The sequence below is a fragment of the Pipistrellus hanaki genome, assembly GCF_964339955.1.
Source record: "Pipistrellus hanaki genome assembly, chromosome: 3".
Classification (NCBI taxonomy): Eukaryota; Metazoa; Chordata; class Mammalia; order Chiroptera; family Vespertilionidae; genus Pipistrellus; species Pipistrellus hanaki.
This window is the reverse complement of record NC_140505.1, coordinates 182,471,738-182,496,210: the sequence shown is the minus strand read 5'-3', so window position 1 is coordinate 182,496,210 and position 24,473 is coordinate 182,471,738. Positions and strand designations below refer to the sequence as shown.

Here is a 24,473-nt window from a genome sequence, read left to right as displayed (position 1 = left end):
TTTTCAGTGGGAAGTAACAAATACTATAGTATTAACTTAGACTATCTAGAAAGATTTTATACATATTAGTATGTATTGGTCCTTAATGGATTTGAATCAGAACTTCTGTCTTAATCAGTCTTCTTCCCTGTCTCTCTTCTTTCTTCCCTTCCACCAGCTCTCCCTCCTTCCTTTCCTCCTTTTCTTCCTTCCATTGAGTTTTAATAATTTATATGGATAATATAAAACCTGATTTTTAAAAAGTGGCATCATGTACAATGTTGAATATTCCATTGGTAAAATAATTATCTAAAAGTGTTTGTGTCTTTTGCTTGATGTGTATATTTTGTTTCTGGCTAAGGTGATTGAAGAAAATTTATTCTGGAGGTAATAAAGAAAAAAATTTTAACTCTGAAACTGATGATCAAATGGAAGGTGTGAGCCATTTTTTTTCCACCATAAAATAATTTTCAAAGAGTGCTATTTAAAAAAAAGCTAATCAAACATATTAATCAAGGAAAGATCTCTTAAGTTCTAATAGCCTTTACCAGCACAACAACCTTTAGTTAAGAAACATGAGTAATAAATGAAAGGCTGTATGAGCAGGTGTCTGCATACTAATTTTGTCTTATAATGTGGGGAAATATGTGTCAAGTGAACACAATATATTGTAATGTCCATGAAATGTTTCAGTAATTTTATAAGAAGAAACATACGATATGATCATTGCAAACATTTGGCATAGTCATTTTGGTGTTCTGGGTGTCATCAAAATATAAAGCTGCTGGCAGATGTATCAGATTATTCTGAATTTTGGCGTTACGTAGTTTTTCTTTAATTAAGCTTTATTTTTAGATAATTGTAGATGCACTGCACATATTTAAAGTGGTATTTGATGGGATTTTGACATAGGTGAATACCTGTGACAGTCAAAATAATGAATATATCCATCACTCCCAGTTTCTTCTTTATTATCTTGCCACATTTGCTTTACAATTTTCTTTCTATAATTTTTCTGAACCATTTGGGAGTAAATTAAAAATATGTGGAATAGTTTACAATGTGATAAAATGCAATAAAGATTCAAATTGGAAAAATGTGGAAAAAAATATGTGTGTATGTACGTGTGTGTGTGTTGGCATCCCTTTAGTTCAAAGTATAGTACTTCTGTACTATTTTCTAAAAACAGGGGACAGCCTCTTACATATCCACAGTGCCACTATAAAAACCAGGACATTTAATGTCGATACCATTATCTCATCCGCAACCCACATTCCAATTTGCCATTTGTCCCAATAATGTTCTTTATGGCAACAGATAGCCTTCCCTTTTCATGAAACTTTTCAGATAATTGAGATTTGCATACAGTTATAAGATATAATGTAGAGAGATCCCATGTGCCCCCTTTAACAATTTCCCCCCAACGGTAACATCTTGTAAAACTATAGCACATATCACAACATTTTCATCTCCACAAGATTCCTATTTCCCACGTAAGCCACAGGCACTTCTCACCTGCCCTCCTTCTCTTTAACTTGTGGCAACCACTAGCCAGTTCTCCGTTTATGTAATTTGGTCATTTCAAGAATGTTATATAAATGGAATTATACTGCATATAACCTTTTGAGGTTTTATTTCTAAATGTGCATGATTCTCTGGAGAGTCCTCCTGATTGTTGTACATACCCTTTTTATTGATTAGTAATGTTCTATGGTTTGGATGTACCATAGTTTGATTAAACATTCACACATTGAAAGACATCTGGGTTTTTCAAGTTTTTGCCCATTATGAATAAAACTGCTATAAACATTGTGTATAGGTTTTTTAAAAATATTTTATTGATTTTCCACAGAGAGGAAGGAAGAGGGATAGAGAGCTAGAAACATCGATGAGAGAAACATCGACCAACTGCCTCCTGCATACCCCCTGCCGGGGATGTGCCCACAACCAATGTACATGCCCTTGACCGGAATTGAACCTGTGACCTTTCAGTCCGCATACCGACGCTCTGTCCACTGAGCCAAACCGGTTTCGACTTGTATAGATTTTTATATGAGCATTTCTCTGGGGTAAATGCCTATGACTGCAATTGCTGGATCCTATGATAATTGCATTTTTTAAAAAATCCTCACTTGAGGATAAAATGTAACTATCAATTATTATTAAAAAGTAACTATCAATCTGCAACATATATGGTTCCAGCTGGGTCTCTCTCTTCTAATTTATCCCTGTGCGTGGCCATCTTAGACACGCTGGTTCCGTTATTTGGCATGCTGTTGCCTATTGTGTCAGCAGTTTTAATTTGTTTCCTGATTTGTGGTCATTCAGGTAATGGTTACCTTTTTTAAGCTGAAGAACTATATATTGGGAAAGTTAAGAAAAGTCCACAGTTCTTTATCTGAAACCCTTGGGGCCAGATACCTATTGCAATGTGGAATCTTGGATTTTAGAAAGGAAATGAAGTACTGTGCTCTGCATTAAGGTAACACCTTGTAATCACACTTTCATATGTTTGTAGCTAACTGTTGTTGAATATTCACATCAGTTTTGGTGTTTAGGTCACATTTTATCGCCAAATGAATTCCTATTCTTTCACCACCACCACCACACAAAATTAGGGTTAGGGAGGAAGAAGAAAGAAATAGTTTTCCAAGCTTTTTTTGTTTGTTTGTTTGTTTTTGGTTTTTGGAATTACACATAAGGAATTTTGGACATGTGGAAATAGGGCAGTCAGCGAACTGGGTTGGAGTAAGGGCTTCTATTATTAGTCCTGACACACACACAGACCCCCCCTCCCCCCCCCCCCATATCCTGGCATATACACACACACTCACACTGTTTAACTACTGAAGTGGTACTTACTCTAGACCTGGATTTGCCATCTGTGATTGTTTCCAGGATGAAAACAAAAGCCCCTATTGGTTTAATCTTGTTATATGAGGTTGATCTTAAAAATCATTGGATTAGTATTGGGATTTTTGAGTTTAATCCTGTAAGGATCAGACTAACTTTCATCTTACGTATTCTAAATCCAACATTAATCTTGTTAATTATGCCAGACCAATTTCTCAGGGTCAGAGAGAGAGAAGTAAATATTCATATAGTTGTTTTTCCGAAGATAGCTTTCTCTCCGAAAAAAAAAAACCAAAAACAGTTTTTCTCACAAAGAGCCCTAGAGCCACACACACTTCTCCAGAGCAGCATTGGCATTGCCAGGGGGACATCAGCTCTGTATTCTTATGCCTGAGGTTAAAGAAGGTCTTGACAAGCCATCCTGAGAGGGAATCTAGTCTTCTTCATCTTGGATTTCCTGAGAAGGCTGGCACCCTTCTGAAAAAGGGATTTTGTGTTTAAAAACTTTTAGGAAAAAAATTAAAATTAGCTGAGTTAATTATAACTGAGACACCACTCTCTTATAGTGGAACAGAATATCAATTCTTAACTTTCAGCCTTCACATTGAGACTGTGCTGTGTGCCTTCAGAAAAGAAAATACACATTTGGTCTTGGATCTTTCTGCTTCCACTTTGTGGAATGTAACTGATGGACCTGGTCTTTCCTCCTTTCCTCCCTCCCTTCAGATAATTGTCAGCAACTGTCCTCTCCCAGCAATCACAATAATAGATCCTAGCCGACCATACATACAGTATATATATGGTGTCCCCCTGCAAATGTATACACACACTTTGAATAATTATAAAGGCAGTATTTATTAAAGTACATTTCATATACAAAATTGAACGATCAGCTGTTAAAATGTGTATACATTTTTGGTGGGACACCCTGTAAATTTCCTTATTTCTACTTTTAGGTGTGTGAGGTTGTGTATTTGGGTTAACATTTTTGCATATTTATTACAGCAAATTATTTTTCTTGGAGCCTCATGTAATTACTATTCTCTCATTAGTTGTTGAATGGCTGTTGCTGTTGTTTTTTAAAAACTAACAATTGGGATACTAATGTAGATTCCTTAAACTGCTAGTACATGTTAGTTGTATATCATGGGGGGGGGGGAACCCTGGTAGATATCTTTATTAATTTTCCTATAATTATTTCTCTTCTGAAAATTACTCAAGGATTCCTAAATATGAAAGGTATAGTAAACCATTGTATTGTGAATTAAAATAAAATACATTTTAGAACTATTGATATTTTATACTTAGTCATCCTGTATTTTTTCCAAATAAAATGGATACAAGGTCTTTTTATGCATGAATGTTGATGAAAGTTTACTTTGCATGTTTGTATATTTATTTTAAATGTTTTTGTTGTTTTTTTTAGAGAGAGAGAGAGAAAGGGAGAGAAATAGAAACATTGGTGAGTGAGAAATACCCATCAGCTGCCTCCTGCACGCCCCCTACTGGGGACCAAGCCCACAACCCAGGCAGGTGCCCTGACTGGAAATTAAGCTGGTGGACCTCTTGGTCCATGGGATGCTCAACCACTTAGCCACACCAGCTGGGTGGCTTTGCATATTTATTTAAAAGCAAACTAAGGGAACTTCTTTGCAAAAAAAAAAAAAAAAAAAAAAAATGAGAGATACCTTTATTATTGGCATTACTGTAATGCTGACATTGTGATTGTGAGAACTGGAAAGAAGTTCTTACCAGAATCTAATTAGGTAAGTGGAAAAATTTAGGGTTACGGAACTCTCTTTAGGTGGAGTGATTGTGCCTGTGCATACTTTGCTAGAAGTGAGGAGAGGCAACTGTGATTTCTAATCCTCTTTGGGGGAAGCTCCGTATCAGGGCTGCACAGAAACATTCAGTGAAGCAGCTCCTTTATCATAAAGAGAATTTTAATTAAAAAATGTTCTTGCATCGTGAGCAGAGTAAGCGACAGCCGACTGTACTGGGCATTTATCTCCTTCAAACCACATTACCAGTAATTGCTGCATTAAATCAAAGTCAGAAGAGATTACAGGTCTGAATTGAGCAAGGGGCTGGTGCCAACCCAAGGATTCCCACACTGCTGCATTGCTGCCATCAGAGAGCCATATCCCTATCCCCAGTAGGGATGAGAGTCAGGTGGTGTCTGATAGTTCATCTGTAAGGCACAGTATGGTGAACACGATCCCAGAAGAGAGGCAGCTACACGACCAAGACCCCTTGGCCTCGCCTGTTGGTTATCTTTGTATTAGGAACACAGAATGGTTTCTCATTGTACATGTTACCTGCTTTGCACTTGTGGAGATTTGCGTTGGGATAAAAATCACTTGTACATTCTCTGCTCCTTTACATATTAATATTCCCTTCTTGGTCAAGCATGGTCTTCTCACTTATTGAGTTATTCATTTAACAGAAATGTATTGCCCTACCACTGGGTAAGTGTAGGAGCTTCCTCTCTCTTTTCCCCTCCACTGCTGACTTTCCTCCTTCTAACACAATTACAGAGCCCTTTATATACTATCTGCTTCCTGTTGAGTCCACAAATGCCTCAGATATAGAGCTGGCTTCACAAATAAGATAATCCTGAATTTCCTTTAAATGCTTTTCTTAAATTATTGGAGATGATAATGATGATGACGACAATGATGATGCCATGATGACAACAAGACTTATAACTTAATAGTCACTAATGGCAGGCCTATTCATATCTTGACTGATTAAATCATCACATCAATCCTGTGAGGTAGGTATTAACATCTCCTTTTTTTAGAGGAAGGAGCTGAGGCAGAGATACATACGTTAAATAATTTTTCCAAAGTTAACACAGCTAGGAAGTAATGGATCTGTGATTTGAATTCAAGTGGTCTGGCTTCAGATCCCTGAACTCTTAACCACACACAGCATTGTTTATGTGCACCAATTAGGCATTCTAGTCTGAGTTGGCTGAGCCTTGGTGGTCTAGGATGACCTCACTTTCATGTCTGGCTGTTGGCAAATTGTTTGGTCTGGGGGACTGACCTGAAATAGTTCATCTCTATTCCACTTGCTTTCTCATCTGTCCTTCATGGTTCTTCACACAGTGGTCTCTGGGGTCCAGAAAGTAGCAAGGGAGGGCAAGCCCCAGTGAACAACTACCTGTCAAGCCTCTGCTTGCATCACATTTGCTAATGTGTCAAAGGCCAATGTAAGTCACAAGTCCCAAACCACATTCAAGGGGTGGAGGGAAATCTTGTTGGAGGGTCTGTGAAATATTGTGACCCCTTTTGTAATCTACCTCAGAAATACGAGTGAATTGAGATAAAAGTTTCTGTGGAGGTAAAAAGCTTTATTATATAAGATGTGGAATCTTACAGTTCTGTCATCGATCTTGAGTTAAATGTTGTATATTGTAAACATATTTTCCTAACAGTATTAGAATATTTACAATTATTTTCTGCTTTAAACGTTACATCTTTACTCTTACCCTTTATGTGTGGTCTTTCTAGACTTAAAATTATTTATGGATACATTTTACTTCTTAGTAGTACTTATTTAGAATAAAAAGAGTAAGGAGAGATACTTTTAGTAACAAAAGTGCTCATTTCTGGCCTCACAGTTTGCATGTTGTGTGTCTTGTGTTAATTAGAATGATGCATTTCAGCCAGAGCATGTACTGTGTGTCATATAAAGGAGTAGTTAACTGATTTGCTGTTCTCTGATAGGTGTAGTTTAAAGCATTTCCATTGAAAATTCAATTCTCAAAGTACCTTTGAACCAGTAGGACTCGTTAATATTTTTGAATCAATCAAGATGAACTTTGTGGAGCATATTAGCACTTAAGGTAGACTTCCAGGGGGTCCATTTAAAGATTTGGACATTTTCATATGGATAAGAAAATGATCAAAGAAAAACACTGAGGCAAAAAAAAAAAAAAGATAAAAATCCACTCTAATTGGAGCAACAGTGCAGTATCTATAATTGTCTTTGTACTTTATTGTTGCTTAGAAGACAAAGAAGTAGTATCCCAAGATAGAAAGTTTTGTTAAAGTATATGTTAAAGTTTAAGCATCATGTCTATTTTCTTTTTTCTTTTTTTTAAAATATATTTTATTGATTTTTCACAGAGAGGAAGAGAGAGGGATAGAGAGTTAGAAACACCGATGAGAGAGTCATCGATCAGCTGCCTCTTGCACACCCCCTACTGGGGATGTGCCCCCAACCAAGGTACATGCCCTCAACCAGAATCGAACCCGGGACCTTTCAGTCCACAGGCCGATGCTCTATCCACTGAGCCAAACCGGTCCCGGCCATCATGTCTATTTTCATTCTGATCATGAATTTATCAATTTTGCCGCCATCCTTTAACCGATATTACTGAAACAGCTGTCTCTCAAAACTAACCTTGATCTCCTGTTTGCTAAATTCAGCCATCTTTTCTAAATTCGTATGCCCTTTAACCTTTCTGTTAAAGGTTATATATTTGACATTGTTATATACTCATCTCTGGTATCAATTTATGAAATACTTTCCACAGTGTAAAGAACTCAGGATTGAAGAAAAGTAGCAGATGTCCTCTGTGTCCTGGCTTTTGTGAATAGTGCTCGATCCTGCTTAATCTTTTTGTCCTTTGTTGCTATTTCTACCTTCTAGAAGGGAATATTCCTTAAGGTTCTATTTTCAGCCCTTTGCCTTGTGTCTTTAGTTCTCTCTTCTGTTTTCTTTTCTCTTGCTCCCGCTCGCTCTCCTCCTCCTCCTCCTCCTCCTCCTCCTCCTCCTCCTCCTCCTCCTCCTCCTCCTCCTCCTCCTCCTCCCCCCACTTCCACTTTCTTCTATTTGTCTTTTCTTTTTAAAATCTGTTAGAAATATTTTTTTAATTGATTTCAGAGAGGGAGAGGGAAAGAGAAACATCAATGATAAGAGAGAGTTATTGGTCAGTTGCCTCCTGCACGCCCCTTGCTGGGGATCTAGCTTGCAACCTGTGCATGTGCCCTTGACCAGAACCGAACCTGGGACCCTTCAATCCATAGGCTGGGATCCTTCAATCCATAGGCTGATGCTCTATCCACTGAGCCAAACCAGCTAAGGCTGTCTTTTCTTTTTTGAAGTACATAGTTGGTGTTCAGAAAATGTGCAGTGATTAGTGTGGGAGAAAATCTCAACCACATTCTGGCCTTGGCTGTTCCTCCCATACTCCTGCTGGATCTTCATGCCTAACCCTTGCCTCTCTCTTCTGGGGCTACCACCTACATCTCTGAATATCTGTTAGACATTCCAAAGTTGTTCCCCTTTCCATTCTGTATGTCCTCTTTCGAAAAGTGTCTATTTAGGTCCTTTGCCCACTTTTTTATTAAATTGTTTATCTTCCTTTTGTTAAGTTTGAGTTCTCTGTAAATTTTGGAGATTAAACCCTTATCGGAAATAGTATTGGCAAATATGTTCTCCCATGCAGTGGGCTTTCTTGTTGTTTTATTGATGGTTTCTTTTGCTGTGCAGAAGCTTTTTATTTTGATATAGCCCTCTTTGTTTATTTTTTCCTCAGTCACCATTGCCCTAGGAGCTGTGTTGGTAAAGATATTGCTACAACATATGTCTGCTGTTTTGCTGCCTCTGGAGTCTTGCAGGATTTTTATGGTTTCCCATCAACATTTAAGTCCTTTAGCCATTTTGAGTTTGTTTTTGTGTATGGTATAAGTTGGTGATCTAGTTTCTTTTCTTTTTTGCATGTATCTGAATAAATTTTCCAGCACAATTTATTTATTTATTTATTTAAAAATATTTTTATTGACTTCAAAGAGGAAGGAAGAGGAAGAGATAGAAACATCAATGATGAGAGAGAATCGTTGACTCGCTGCTTCTTGCACGCCCCACCCTGGGGATCGAGCCTGCAACCCGGGCATGTGCCCTTGGCTGGAATCAAACCTGGGACCCTTCAGTCTGCAGGCCGACGCTCTACTCACTGAGCCAAACCAGCTCGGGTTCCAGCACCACTTATTGAAGGAACTGTCTTGAGTCCATTGTATGCTCTTGCCTCCTTTGTAAAAAATTAATTGAGCATAATGTCTTGGGTAAATTAGTGGGTTCTCGGTTCTGTTCCATTGGTCTATGTGTTTGTTCTTGTGCCAGTATCAGGCAGTTTTGTGAAGCGTGGCTTGGTAATACAGCTTGATATCTGGTATTGTGATCCCTCCAACTTTGTTCTTTCTCGGGATTGCTGTGGCTATTCGGGGTCTTTTAAAATTCTAGATGAATTTTTGGAGAGTTTGTTCTAGACCTTTGAAATATGCTATTAGTGTTTTAATGGGAATTGCATTGAATCTGTAGATTGCTTTGGGTAGCATGGACATTTTAATTATGTTGATTCTACCAATCCATGGACATGGTTTGTTCTTCCATTTGTGTATGTCTTCTATCTCTTCTATCTCAATGTCATCTAGTTTTCGGAGTACAGGTCTTTTACCTCCTTAGTTAAGTTTATTCCTAAATATCTTATTATTTTGGTGCAATGCTAAATGGGACTGTTTTTTTAGTTTCTCTTTCTGTGGGTTCATTATTGGTGTATAAAAAGGCCATAGATTTCTGGGTGTTAATTTTGTATCCTGCTACATTGCCAAATTCATTTATTAGGTCTAGTAATAAATGAATTTAATTTATCTAGTGTTTTTTATGGAGTCTTTGGGGTTTTTCTATGTATTTATGTCATCTACGAATAAGGACAGTTTACTTCTTATTTTCCAGTTTAGATGCCTTTTATTTCTTCTTCTTTTCTGATTGCTTTGACTAGCACTTCCAGTACTGTATTGAACAGAAATGATAAAAGTGGGCATCCCTGTCTTGTTCCAGTTCTTAGGGGAAATAAGTTTATTTTTTGCTCATTGAGTATGATGTTGGCTGTAGGTTTGTCATATAAGGCTTTTATTATGTTGAGGTATGATCCCTCTATTCCCACTTTGCTGAGAGTTTTTATCAAGAAAGGGTGTTGTGCCCTAATTTGTTTGGCTCAGTGGATAGAGGGTTGGCCTGTGGACTGGTGGGTCCCAGGTTTGACTCCTGTCAAGGGCTTGTACCTTGGTTGCGGGCACATTCCCAGTGGGAAGTGTACAGGAGCAACTGAATTGATATTTCTCTCTTATTGATGTTTCTGGCTCTCTATCCTTCTCCCTTCCTCTCTGTGAAAAATCAATAAAATATAAAAAAAGAAAGAAAAGAAAGGGTATTGGATTTTGTCAAATGTTGTTGTTTTTTTGCATTGATTGATATGATTATGTGATTTTTGTCTCTCAGGTTGCTTATGTGTGTATCACATTTATTGATTTTCGGATATTGTACCATCCTTGCATCCCCGGAATAAATCCCACTTGGTCGTGGTGTATGATCTTTCTAATGCAGGGGTCCTCAAACTTTTTAAAGTGGGGGCCAGATCACGGTCCCTCAGAGAGCTGGAGGGCCGGGCTATATGAACTACTAATTCCTACTGTAACACCTTGGCTGCGCTCACTGCCCAAAAAACCTGGCCGGCAGGATCAGACTCCCCTGGGGGCTGTGGCCCGAGGGCCGTAGTTTGAAGACCCCTGTTCTAATGTAATGTTGGATCCGATTTGCTAGAATTTTATTGAGGATTTTAACATCTATATTCATAAAGGATATTGGCTTGTAGTTCTCTGTTTTTGTGTGGTATCTTTATCTGGTTTTGGAATTAGAATAATGCTGGCTTCATGGAATTACCTTAGAAGTGTGCCATCCTCTTGAATTTTTTGGAATATTCTGATTCTTCTTTGAATGCTTGGTATAACTCCCAGCAATCTTTATAAAGCATTCTCACTGGAGTCCTAACTAGTAGCTTTGAACAAACACTCTTGGTAGGATTGTGGCATAGGCAGAAGGGAAAGAAAGGGAGATAAAAAACACAAGAATGAGAGAGGAGAAAAGAGAAGAGTATTACATATTTTCTGGTTATCCAATACTTGGCAAAACTTGCAGTCCCTACGGTTATGGTTGGTGCAGAGTGAAGGCAGATATTTAACTAAGAAAACTATCTAGATATACTAAGGCATTTTGACTCTTGAAAAACAATTTTCTGAACAATCCAAAAATAAGTTGCAACGACTATAAAAGGAGAAAAATTACACTGGTGGGGGCGGGGCACAGTAATACACAACTCTCACAAATGCCTCACAGTTGTGTTTAATCCTCATGGTTTAATCTTACCAAAACATGTTATAATATTACTAGCACTCCAAGATAAGGGAGATCGTAACCCCTGAAACTAATTTAGAATTATTTATCATTTTGAACCTTCGAGTGATTGCCCCAAGTAGGGGATTTCTTAGGAATGATAGTTGTAAGTGGTATGTCTCTTACTATGCATTTATTTTCACATTCTGCTCCTTCTGTGTCCTATTTTCTAAAAATTTTTCTTAGCAGTTGTCTAGTTTTTAGATGGGCCATTTGGGCTCTGAAAGCCAGCTCTTTAACCTCACTGACTTAGCACCTGCCCATGTTCGTTAGTGCTTTTAATATCTGCTATAGAAATATGTGCTCACGTGTGTTTTTATATAATGGCAGGGTGGGTATAGCAGCTTCCTAAAACAGGAAAGCAACTGGCTTTTCTGAAAAGACCTTTCCACCCCCACCTTTTTGCAGGCAGCCAGAGTTAATCCTTGCGTGTTTGATTGGAACAGCTGAGAGAGTCTCTTGCATATCTGAAGGTCTCCAGTAGACTCATGTTGCCTCTGAGTTGGGGCCACCTTCCTCTTTTCTGGTGCTGATCCTGCCAGCTGTCCCAGCCTCTGTTGAAGCAGAGCGAAGGGGGTGTTAAATGATACACAAACATACAGTGTCATGAAAGCGATCCCTTTACTGCATGTCGCAGTGTAACTTCTTTTTTCTTCCATTCCTTTTCATAACACGAGGGTTTTATACTGCTAATCCTAACACCTGTCCCTGCCAGAGACATTGAGAAGAGGTGGTGTGTGTGTCTGTGTGTGTGTGTGTGTGTGTGTGTGTGTGTGTGTCTGCGCGTGTGTGTCTGCGCGTGCGCCCAGTATTGCCCAAGAAGGAATAGAGAAATAATACCAGTCCCATCCGCCTTTCCGTGCTTGGATTGGGAGTGTTCCCTCTGACGCACTTAAAGCCGGGAACATATATATCATTTTGGATCCTGGATACCTTGTGCTTCCTACTGTTTTTGCGTGGCACTTTAAGGAGCCCGTGTTCCCTTTCTTGGCTGTCATTCTCTGCCTCGAGTTTTTGGTGGAGTTGTCAGTAAAACCAACAGTAACAGCAAATCTCTAGTGTAGTTTTCAGTCTACAGCTACAGCTCAGTTGGAGCTTTTTGCTTTTTCCTGAACATTTCTTCTGTGTAGTGTTGAATCTTATTGGGGTGGAAGCCCGGGCTGACCAAGCTCCGGCTTCATCTGAGCCAGCATACCTATCTGCGTAGACTGGAAGTCAGCCAAGGATCTTTTGGTGCTGCCTAATTCCTTTGGACAGGACAGCTAGTTCAAACAAGGCGAAAGCTTAGGCACTTTTTTGTACTATCGTTATCTGAAGATTTACCCCCATTGCTATGTATGGTGTATATTGTATGGATTATCAATATCCTGTTGTCCAGGTAAGCTAAGGGTTCTAACTTGTTTTCGAGATACTATTTGATTGATGTGAAGGTTTTATGGTGGAATGAAATGCTTATAAGCTTTCTGTCTTTTGACCTGGTACTATTAAGGGTATAGATTTCCCAAAATTTTTTTTTTTGCTAATTTGCTGTAATAGGAAGTTTGAGTTTTACATGGTATTGAAAGCTGGCAGGGGTGGTTGCTTTCAACTCTAGAAGTTCTGAAACTTCAGTGTCCATGAGTGTATGCACACATGTGTCTATTTTAAACAGAGTGGGCTTGGCATTATAAATAACATAAAGCCACCATATTATATAAACTTCAGGCTTTGTTTTGAGTAGATGAGAAGCATAGATGCAGTTTCCAAATGTTGTTACTGTATTTTTTTCTTAATGCTGCATTTTTAAGAAAGGTAGAAGACATACTTTACACTTAACATTTTAGATAATTTTTGTGATAAAGATAAGTAGCATCTTAGTTATTAATTTGTTGAAATCTAGAACCAGAAAATTATCAAGCATACTCCTGGATATTTTGAGTTCTGAGTCAAGCTATAATGTTAACCACCTCCATGTTCATGTTTAATTAGTTTTGTTTTCCTTGACCCCACTTTCCTTGTATATAAAATGAAGGGGTTGGACCAGATGATCTTTCATTTGCCATCAATTCCTTGAAATATTAAGTAACTATGCTGTTAAACTAGGACAGAAAAATAAAAATGGTTAGTACAATTATTTCTGAATTATATATACTACTTGGTTTCTCAGTTTGTTTTACTTTATTTGTGTTTTCATGGCAGTTATTTTTTTCTTTGGTCATTTCTCTAATAATTAGCTCTTAAGTTTAAGTTGGACAGAAATACATAGGTTTAAAGATTGTGAATAACCAGTATATTTTATTAGGTATTTAGCCAAAAGGCTAAACCAAGCTATTTTTAAATTAAATTTAATTTTGTTTGTTAATCCTCACCGGAGGATGTATATTTCCATTGCTTTTTAGAGAATGGAAGGTAGGGAGGGAGGGGGAGAGAGAGAGAAAAAAAAAAAAAACACACCAAACATTGATGTGAAAGAGACCCATCGATTGGTTGCTTCCCACATGTGTGAGTCAAGCCTGAAACTGAGGTACATGCCCTTGACTGGAATCGAACCGGCGGACTTTCTAACAGCAGAGCCATGCGGGCCAGGGCAAAACCAAGCTTTTTCAATTGGACCTGATGGGAAGCCTCCAGAGTAAACTCACAGCTCAGTCAAGTCAAGTCACCAGTCACATGGGAGGGGATGTGGTTGCCTCTTTAAATAGATTCTAACCCATTGGTCTATATACTATATGTTTTATTTGAATTATGTACAGTTTCCATTTTTTGAGTTATTCAAATTAAGAGCATATTATATTTGCCATAATGAAGTTTTTATATATTTGTGGGTCTCATTTATCTATGATTTATTTCTCTACTTGCATAAAACAATATATCGGTCTATATTATAGCTAAGGCTGGAAATGTCATGAGGATAGATTGGAAGCAAAGCTTCCTAAAAGTAAATATTAATATGTTTTTTAAGAGAAACATCTGTGAGCAGTAAATTTCTGAGACCCATGTAGCAAAGTAAGGGACTTGTAATAACTGTAATATAAGCAAAATTGTCTGAAGTAAAAAACTGAAAACATAAAACATAAAAGTGTTTCCAATGAAGATGGAAGTAATTGGAAGTACAATAGTAAAAACAATTTTCATATGTAAATGAATTTTTTTGAGATAGAAAATTGCCTCCCTCCCCCCCCAATAAAAGTTGTAGAGTGGATTTAAAAAGTTTCTGTTTAGAAATTATGGCAGGTTTGATAAAGTCTTTTACAGTAAAATTGTATCCATTTATGATAAAATGAATTTGCCACTGGAAATATTTTGGAGCATTAAAATTTAGTACTAACGAATGTGGTGTTCTGTATTTGAAACAGCACTTTCCCTGGCTTTGCTCCTTTTGGTAGGTTTATTCTATTGAAATTAAAGTAGCTTAGAAAGGCAGGTAATGGGGTGTTAAAATTTAAAAATATACCCTTCATTACACCACATAAGAGAAATTAATGGGATTAAAAAAACAATTTTAAGTTGAAGGATCCAAAACTATTATATAATCTTAAATGTTAAATCTGTTAAAGTAACGGTTTTCTTTTAGTACCTTTGTAAATGGGTGATAGATGGCTATTTGCTATCCAAATGCTTAACTGTGGTTATAAAATTTTATTTTTTAGCTTTTGTTATATTCTTATTAAGTCAAAGCTCGTCATTGCATAATAGTTGTGATTCTGTACCACATTGCATTATATAATTGGAAATTATTGAGGACGTGATTAAAAGCATTTTATCTTATTTCATTTTGTTTTGTATTAGTGGTTAGACAATCATGTACTTTACAAAGTAGCCCACCCACCCCCAAAATATTTCAAGTATCACCTGGCACCATACATAGTTATTACAGTATTACTGGAAAAGTATTTTTTTAATGAAGGTTTTGCACCTATTTTTAAAGTTAAGTAAGTTGACCCATGAACAACATGGGTTTGAACTCTGCTGGTCTACTTATATGTGGATTTTGTTTTCTCAATAAATACAGTCAGCCCTTTGAATCTGGGGATTTCTCATCTGAAGATTCAATCAACCCCCAATGAAAACAATATTTTCCCATACAAATTGAGGGTCCAACCACAGATCACAATACTGTTTTCTCTCTGAAGTTGGTATAATAGAATCCTTAGATGCGAACCTGCCCACTGTAGAGTCAAGTTAAACTGAGATTTGGCAGGGGAGGGAGGGCAAGAGGGGGATGTTGGTCCAAGCTCCTAAGGATCACTCTATTCTAGATTTGCTCGGGTTGAGATAATGAAACAAAGTGCATCTCCTCAACATGAGGCAATAAAATATTTTAGGTACTTGACCTTTCATTGCTCTTATTGTTAATAAAATCATGTCTATCTTAAGAGTGTGCAACTGAAATTGCTTATTTTATTAGTTGGAATTTTTGCAGAACCAAACCTGGGCTAAATCAGTTTAAAATACAGGCACAGTAAGTAGATAGGGGCTTGCTAGAGATGATTTAAAGGACAATGAATATCGTATCCCTGCTCAGAAGAAAAAAAATCTATTTGAGAAATTGTTTCTGAAATTATTCCTTTGTGTTAAATATTTACTGCCTCTGACTGGATGGTATAAATATAACTTGTTAGGATGGCTACTGTCAGTCAAACAGAAAACAAGTGTTGTGGAGAAATTGGAACCCTGTACACTGTTGGTGGGAATGTAAGATGGTACAGCTGTTGTGGAAAACAATATGGTGGTTCCTCAAAAAAAATTAAAAGTAGAATTATTATATGATCCAGCAATTCTACTTCTGGATATATGCCCAAGAGAATTGAAAGCAGGGTCTTGAAGAGATATTTGCTCACCGTGTTCATATCAACATTATTCACAATAGCCTAAAGGTAGATGTAGCAATCTAAGTGGCCATCAGTGGGTGAATAGATAATCAAAATAGGGTGCAAAATAAAATGAATACCACATTGGAAAAAAAAAATAGGGTGCATACATACCGGGACTGTTACCCAGCCTTAAAAAGGAAGGAAATTCTGAAATAAGCTGCAACAGGGAAGAACCTATGCTAAGTGACATAAGGCAGCCACAGAAAGACACACACAGTATGTTTCCACTTAGATGACAGGCCTAGAATAGTCAAATTCATAGAGACAGAAAATACAGTGGTGGTTTCTAAGACTCTGAGGGCAAGGAGAATGGAGAGTATTGTTTAATGCATATGGAGTTTCAGTGTTTAAAAATGAAGAGTTCTTTTTTTGTTGTTAATCCTCACCTGAGGATATTTTTCCCACTGATTTTCAGACAGAGTGGAAGGGAGGGAGGAGAGAGGGAGAGAGAGAAACATTGATTGGTTGTCTCTCACAAGCACCCCGACCGGGGCTGGGGATCAAACCTTCAACCAAGTTACATGCCCTTGACTGGGAATTGAACCCACAATCCTTTGGTCCATGGGTCAACACTCTCACCACTGAGAATTCTGGTGATGTATGGTGGTGATGGTACCACATTAGGAATATATATAATAACCACTGAATTTATACTTGAAAGTGGCTAACATGGTAAATTTTATGTTACCACAATAAAAATAAAAAATATTGGGGGCGGGGTGTGTGTGTGTGTGTGTGTGTGTGTGTGTAACTGTTATTGCAAGTTAGGAGTTTGCTTATTATCACAGTTTTTCCTGAAGCAGTTTTACTTAACCTGTTACTGATTGAACACATTTGCACTGATTATCATTTTGAGGTAAATGGGCAGTTGGAGGAGAAAGAAGCAGAACCTTACATTATCGGGAGTATAACTAAGTGTCCTGATTTGAGGATTGAGGACAGACAAGTACAACTTAGGGCACCTAGAAGACTAAGAGATAGAAAGTTACCTATCTAAAAGGTACATGTGGCTCCATCCAGTTTACCTCAGTGGATAGAGCGTCAGCCTGTAGACCACATGTGTCAAACACAAGGCCCGCGGGCCAAATCCAGCCCGCCAGACCTTGCAATGTGGCCCGCACCGCGCTGTCATCACTGCACTCCGCTGTCAGTTTATGACATTGTCAGTTTATGACTGTTCAGTAAACCATTCGGCCCGCGATTTAGGCTGGATTTTAGATTTTGGCCCCTTCTCTGATTGAGTTCGACACCCCTACTGTAGACTAACGACCTCTGGGTTCAGTTCCAGCCAAGGGGGCATGCAGGAGGCAGCTGATCAATGATTCTTTCTCATCACTGATGTTTCTCTCTTTCCTTCTCCCTTCCTCTCTGAAATCAATAAAGAAATATATTTCAAAAAATCCTATGTAATAAAAGGCTAATATGCAAATTGAATGGCAGAATGACCTGTTGCTATAACACGCACTGACCACCAGGGGCAGACGCTCAGCACAGGAGCTGCCCCCTGGTAGTTAGTGAGCTCCCACAGGGGGAGTGCTGCTCATTCAGAAGCCGGACTCACAGCTGGCAGCGGTTCGGGAGCCACTCCCACCTCTGCGGCTGCACTAAGGATGTACTACTGCAAGGAGCAGGCCTAAGCCCATCAATCAGATGTCCTCCAAAGGCTCCTGGACTGTGAGAGGATGCAGGCTGGGCTGAGGGGACCCCCTCGCCAAGTGCATGATTTTCATGCAGCAGGCCTCTAGTAAATAAATAAAAGGTAAATTTGCCTAGCCTGTGCTCTGGTGTGCAGAATGCCCTAGAGCAGTGGTTGGCAAACTGCAGCTCGTGAGCCACATGTGGCTCTTTGGCCCCTTGAGTGTGGCTCTTACACAAAATACCACGTGCAGGCATGCACGTAGAGTGCATTTGAAACTTTGTGGCCCATGCACAGAAGTCAGTTTTTGTCCTGGGCGAGTCTATTTTGAAGAAGTGGTTCTAACGCCCAGCCATACTCTAGGGGCCGAAGAGCTGCATGTGGTCACGACCCACAGGTTGAGAACCTCTGCTGTAGAGCCTAAGACCATCGGAAAATACCGATATTTACATTAGGATTCATAACAGTAGCAAAATTACAGTTATGAAGTAAAATTATAGTTGTGAAGTAGCAACAAAAATAATTTTATAGGTCACCACAACATGAGGAACTATATAAAAGAGTCACAACATTAGAAAGGTTGAGAACCACTAGAGTGACTTATGCATTATTTGATTTCTCATTTTGAGAATCTTTTATTGAGTACCTACTGTGTGCCAGCACAGGATTTAGTAGTAGTGATGAAGAAGACAGAGAGACATGATATATTTTAATTTTGGAGAAACAGCCAAGCACTTCACTTTTCACAAGTTAGTTGGGTATTATTTTTTATTATTATTATTGATTGATTTGAAAGAGAGGGAAAAAACATCAGTTTGTTGTTCCACTTATTTATACATTCACTGGTTGCTTCTTGTATGTGCTCTTATTGGGGATCAAACCCACAGCCTTGGAGTATCAGGATGTTGCTTTAACTAACTGAGCTACCCAGCTACTCGACCAGGGCTTAATTTTTTTATAATCTAGTTATTGATAAATTTGTTAACCTCCCATTCCTTTTTAATATTTGCCTGAGAACCTTTTCTGTAATCTCTCTTAGAATACAAAGACTGTATACATAATTTTAATTATTTGATTCTAGTGTCTAAAGTTTGGGATTTTTAAGTACATGAGTATATTACCCAAATCTGGATAATAATTTATGAAGTGATTTTCTTTTTAATTTCTCTGGTATCACTGTGTTTCAGTGTGTTATTTGTGCTCTTGTTCTAAATGTTTGATTTTGGGGGGCAAGAAATAAATATGTGTTAGTTGATTTTATAAGCATATAAAGTCTAAAACAGTTGATTTCAAATTCTGCTCTGACCTTATTTTTTAGAATGGGTTCTGTATAAGTGAACCCTGTTTGAACTAGAAAAAAGAAGCTAGGAAATAATAGATTTAGGTATAATTTGACTACATTTATATTAAAGGGAATCTTGGGGCAAAGAATATTAAAGTGTTATTGATATGCTTCTGAGAAGGTATTTAATATCTATTAGGTGTAAATTGTTATTTACATTTAATTAGGGTTATTGTGTGGGGGCGTGCTGTGCAGAGCTGTTATATTAACAAGTTTTTATTATTGCAGGAAATGCTGTCCCTTTAATGTTGCCTTTCACTTGGGTGCCAGAGGCAGCCTGGGAAAGGATGAGCAAAGCCTGCCTTCTAGTCAGGGACTCTGGGATCTGCTTTTCTGGCATTGCTGGTACGTGGGTGGAAGGGAGAGAAGTTGAGTCACATCTGTGTGAAATTGTAAAGGGCAAGAGCACCTAAAGTTGTGAGTTTTTTAATCAATGAGTTATTTTGTCTAGAATCTGAACTATTATAATAAAGTTGGAAAAGGCCTTTCTCCCATTTTTTTTTTTTTTTTTTTTGTACGTCTTCCTTTAGGCTTCAAATTTCTAAGATACTGGAATAAATTTATGAAGTTGAAGCTATTTCCAAGTACTCTTTTAGAAGAATTATATTTTATAATATTTTGATAACCTCATAGATACTCTTTATTCTTAGGTATCATGTATGGATAAATAAATGGCTAGTGATAGAAATCAAGGCATTATTGTTTGATTTCAACAAACATTTATTCGTCTACTATGAATTCAGGTATTAGGTTAGGAACTGCAGATTTGAAACACACAACTCCTCTCCTCAGATTGCTCACAGTCTAGTCATAGTTAAACAGAAACACTAACCCCAACAGTTATGAACTGTGGGTTAGGCTCTGAGGCACAGGGATAAAGGGTTCCCAACCCACATAAGGGAGCAGGTATAGTCAGGAAAGGCTTTCTGAACTAGGGGATCCATGACGTGAACCCTGAAGGATGAGCTAGACAGATAGAAGGCCATATTCAGAGGAGTAAGAACATAAAAACAGAAACACTGTGTCATTGAGGAACTAACTGCATACTGCATGTTGTTCCGTATGGCAGGGGCAGGAAGAGTGAGGGGTGGGGAGTGACTCTGATAAGCATTAGGAGTTCCCCCCTTTGGGGCTGTGGGAATAGTTGAGAATTTGAATCAGGGAAGTGGCACAATGAGATGTGCATTTGGAAAGGTTGCTCTGGCAGTAGCAAGAAGCTCAGATGGGAAGAATGGTAGAAGGAGATTAAAATATCTCGCCATGAGGATGAAGTGAGCTAATAAGTATTTGCCTGATGAGAAGCCACCACAGTGTAAATTCCAAAGAAATGGTAGCTACTTATCCAGTCATGAAATTTAACCATTCCCGAAGACAACCACCATGGTGCGATGGGTACCTAGAATCCAAGCTTCACACAGAGGGATTTTTAACTCCTTTGTCCTTTACTTGTTCCCCATGGTAGGTACTCAACCATTTGTTTATCCCCCCCACCCCCCACCCCCACCACCACCATTTGTTAAATGAATTAATGACTTAACTTTGAGAATTTAGTTTTGGACTTTTAAATTAGAGATACCTAAATGAGTTGACCATTCTTTGGCAGTTGGTTTTTTGTTGTTGTTAATCCTCACCAGAGGATTTTTCCCCCAACTGATTTTTATAGCGAGTGAAGGGGGCGGGGGGGGGGGGGGTAGGGGGAGAAAGACAGAGAGAGAAACATCTCTTCATTGTGAGAGAGATGCAGTGATTGATTGCCTCCTGCATGCACCCCTACTGGGGCCCAGATCAAGCCTAGGATCCTTCAGAGCTCCAACCAACCTCTAATCACTTAGCAGCACTGGCCCGGGGTTGCAGTTTCATTTCTTGGTCTGGAGTTCAGAAGACATGCGGAGCGGACACAGAAATGTGGAGGTCGGGGTAAATGGGTGGTGATTGCAGCGATGGGATGGGTCACATCCCCTACCGCAAACGCATTCAGCAGTATTGAACTTTTCTGAGGTGTGAACCCTTTGGAGACTGATGGGTCCTATGGATCCTCTGCACAGAAGTGTACATATGTCAACAAACTTCCACAGGGCGCCTGTGTGAGGAGCTCTGCACCTAAGGTGAAGCATCTGCGGTGTGCAGTTAATAGACGTCTGAGGGCACCTAGCAATAGCAACATGTAGCGGGTGGACAGGAAGGAAACGAAGAAGGAAGTCAGTGAACACGAAAAGAGGAAAATCAGGAAAGACTGGTATCATTTTAAGCTGAGAATTTCCTAAAGGTGAGAGGACCAAAGCCCACAGCTAAGTCAGAGGAAATGTGAAATGTCCATTGAATTTGACCATCAGACTGGTGACTTCAGGAAGATAATTTCCGTTGAAAAGTATGGGGGAAAGGAAGCTAGAGTTCTGGGGTTGCATAAAATATCAAGGAAGCGATCGAGAAATTGAGATAACTAGGAGAAATTCTTTTATTTAACAAAAGTTTATTGGGTACCTACCAGGCACAATGCTAGAGTCTGGGGATTGAACCATGAGGGTGGATGTGGTCTCCTCCCTTAGCTGACATTCTTACTCTGTATTTGCTGGCCACTTCCCCAGCCCCAGCCCCACCCGGAAAAAGCCCAGAAATGAGCTTTTCCTTGGTGCACCATCTAGGACTCAGTGGTTCTGCTGGATCAGAGCCAGGCTGTTCAGCTGCTCTCCCCTCTCTCGGGCACCAGGGAGCAAATTGTCCTCTCTAATGTCAGCCTTCAAAGTCAGGGACACACTTGAAAATATCCTTGAATTTGTCCAGAGCTCACAATGATCCTGTTACTTAGTGAATGTATAAAAATCATTTTAATATTTATTTTTGCTTTAGCTCATACTAACTTGTGCTAAGCTTATTATTTGCAGTATTAAATGTTAGTCCTAAATGTAGAAAAGAGGCATGAATACCAAGTCTAAGGAAACCTTTCCCCTAGACCTAATCCTAGACTTTTTGTATGTGGGGATCTCTCATTTGCCTTGTTAGTTAACACACACACATACACACACAATTCTCTTGTCTTTATGTGTAGAGGCTGCTTCAAGATACCTGTGCTTTCATAAGGGGTGTGTGTGTGTGTGTGTGTGTGTGGCAGGGAGTCGGGGAGTCTCTCTTCTTGATGTCGGATTTTTTGCCCCTGGCACTATAATGGGGGGCCAGTGGATTTAGAGAATGGTATACAGTGATTCTCAGGTTTATTTCTTACATTAGAACTGAAAATATAATTATCCCAAGAATAGGATTTAGATTCCTCCAAAAGTCCACCAGGTTGCCCCTGCTTTCAGTGAAATTCACCTACCTGTTTTCTGCTTACTCACTTTGCCTTTTAAAAAATTTGACTGCATTTTATCTCCTAATGGCTTTTCAGTTGCAAATTTAGAGAATGCAATATGTTCTATCTTCCAGATCATTTTTAAAAGTGTTAAATAAGAACAAGCCTGGTACTGATCTATTTCTTTCTCATCATGTTTTTTCCCTAATGTTTAAAGATTCTTTACATATTATAGATTATAGCAAAAGTATACAGATGTCTGTAAAATGCCCAAAATAGTGCTCTTAGGAATTATAGGTATCAGTAAATAGCTCTGATCGTGCCAGTTTCTCTAGGGTCTATAGATTGTTAGTTCCTGTGTTATTCTTCTTTTTTAACGATTTTTATTGATTTCAGAGAGGTAGGAAGAGAGAGATAGAAACATCAATGATGAGAAAGAATAATTGGTTGGCTGCCCCCTGCATGCCCCACCACTGGCAATTGAGGCCTGGGCATGTGCCCTGACTGGGAATTGAACCGTGACCTCCTGTTCATAGGTTGACACTCAACTACTGAGCCGCACCTGCCAGGCTCCTATGTTCTTTTTTTAAAATTTCTTTATTGATTACGATGTTATATAGTATGTGTCCTTATTCCCCCATTACCCCCCATCCCCTCCCTCATGCCCTCACCCCCCTGTTGTCTGTGTCCATTGGTTAGGCTTATATGCATGCACACAAGTCCTTTGGTTGATCTCTCCCCCATACCCCCACCCTCCCTCCTATGTTCTTTACAGAATTGTTTGAATAATTATTAATTTGAGTGGGAGCATGATGTTATTATATTGGTAATGTACCAACCTGTAGAAGGCCAAATGGGAAGACACCTGGACATTCTATAGATTGTTGTTGACTGGGCCCGGCATATTGTCAGTATCATGTCAGTTGCACTCCCGCTCTGGGAGTGCGGAGATGTTCTTAGTTCCTGGCTTGTGTGTGTTTGTCCAGGAGGAAGAAGTGGGTGGAACCTGGGCTCTCCCAGGCTCCTTGTTTTCCTGTGAAACCCCTTGTCGGATTGGAGTATAAATAGATGTGCTGCGTGGCTCAGGAGGTTGTCAGTCTGTCTCTCCAGCAGAGGAGGTCAGCAGCCCTCCCAGCTCCCAGCTTGAAATCTATTTCTATGTCTTCTCTCTTTATTTCTAATATTTCTCAATCACTGGGCACCTCCACTTAGAACCAGTTCATTCATCTCTCTTCTATGCGGAACATGGAAAAGGGAGATCCCTGCAGCTTCAGGCCCCAACGTGGGGCCCAGCTTAAACCTATTTCTGCATCGACTCTCTTCATTTCTTTATTTCTCAATCCCTGGCTGCCTTTACGAAGAACCAATTTCATCTCTCTTTCCGTGCTGGCCACGGAGAAGGGAGATCCCCGGCAGTGTCAGGCCCCAGCACCAACCATCATTATTATACAGTAAATTTTTGGTAAGTGTGGTTACACATTTTGCCAAACAATTCTTTTTAAAAATTTATTTTTATTAAATTATCTTTGTACATATACCATTGCCCCCCCACATACATGCCAAACAATTCTTATAGAGAGAGCAAAAAACTATGTATTCTCAATGTGATTTGTAATTTTTATTTCTTTGTTTATTTTAAAAATAGGAAGCTTAATTTTGGAATTAATCTCTTTGCCCTTTGGGTAATCTGTTAGAGATTATACATAATAAATATAGCATAACTAAAACATATAATAAAATCCTTTAGGATCTTTTTGGAATACTAACAAAATTAGAAAATCTATTTTTTGAGACAATAAGAAACCACAAACTCAAACACTCACATAGATTGTTCTATTTGAATATTTAATAATATAAAGTAGATTATAAAATTATACTCAGAGGTCAAAACTTTTCCAAGGTCATTTAATTGTAAAGGGCCCAGTTAGAACTTAGACCAGGAATTCTGAACCAAAGTACATCTTTGATGCTTTTTTTCACTATTTCCTTTTGATAAGAGAAACTCTTAAATTCAATATTCTCCCAAACCTTGTATATCTATATAATAGTACTCTATAGTAACAGTTACTGATTACAATAATGACACAGATGTCCAGTGTGTATGTAAGAAAAGGTTTATGTTTTTCAATAGAGGCTGAAATACAGAAGCCTGGGGATCACAAAGGGAAAATTCTCACTTAGCCAGAATTTTTAATGAAGCCAGAAGCCTTAAGCGGTCATGTTTAAGCAGACAGCTTTTTCAGAATCCCCGGGTTTTTTATTTTTATTTTTTAAAAATAT

At 38.6% G+C, this 24,473-nt stretch overlaps 1 protein-coding gene across 25 annotated transcripts in view; it reads left to right on the top strand.

Annotated features, from left to right (window-relative positions):
* The window catches only part of RBFOX2 (RNA binding fox-1 homolog 2), a 252,255-nt gene that overhangs the window by 147,994 nt on the left and 79,788 nt on the right, over positions 1-24,473 (top strand). For 2 of the 25 annotated variants that reach the window (XM_084876801.1, XM_084876792.1), the window contains exon 1: positions 11,923-12,454. The exons of 21 other annotated variants lie outside the window; for them this stretch is intronic. In XM_084876801.1, the coding sequence (XP_084732927.1) occupies positions 12,410-12,454 (45 nt within the window). In that variant the 5' untranslated portion in view covers positions 11,923-12,409. Of the gene's footprint in view, positions 1-11,894; positions 12,455-24,473 lie in introns of those variants that run through there. 2 more of the 25 variants (XM_084876805.1, XM_084876813.1) reach the window with 2 other exon arrangements.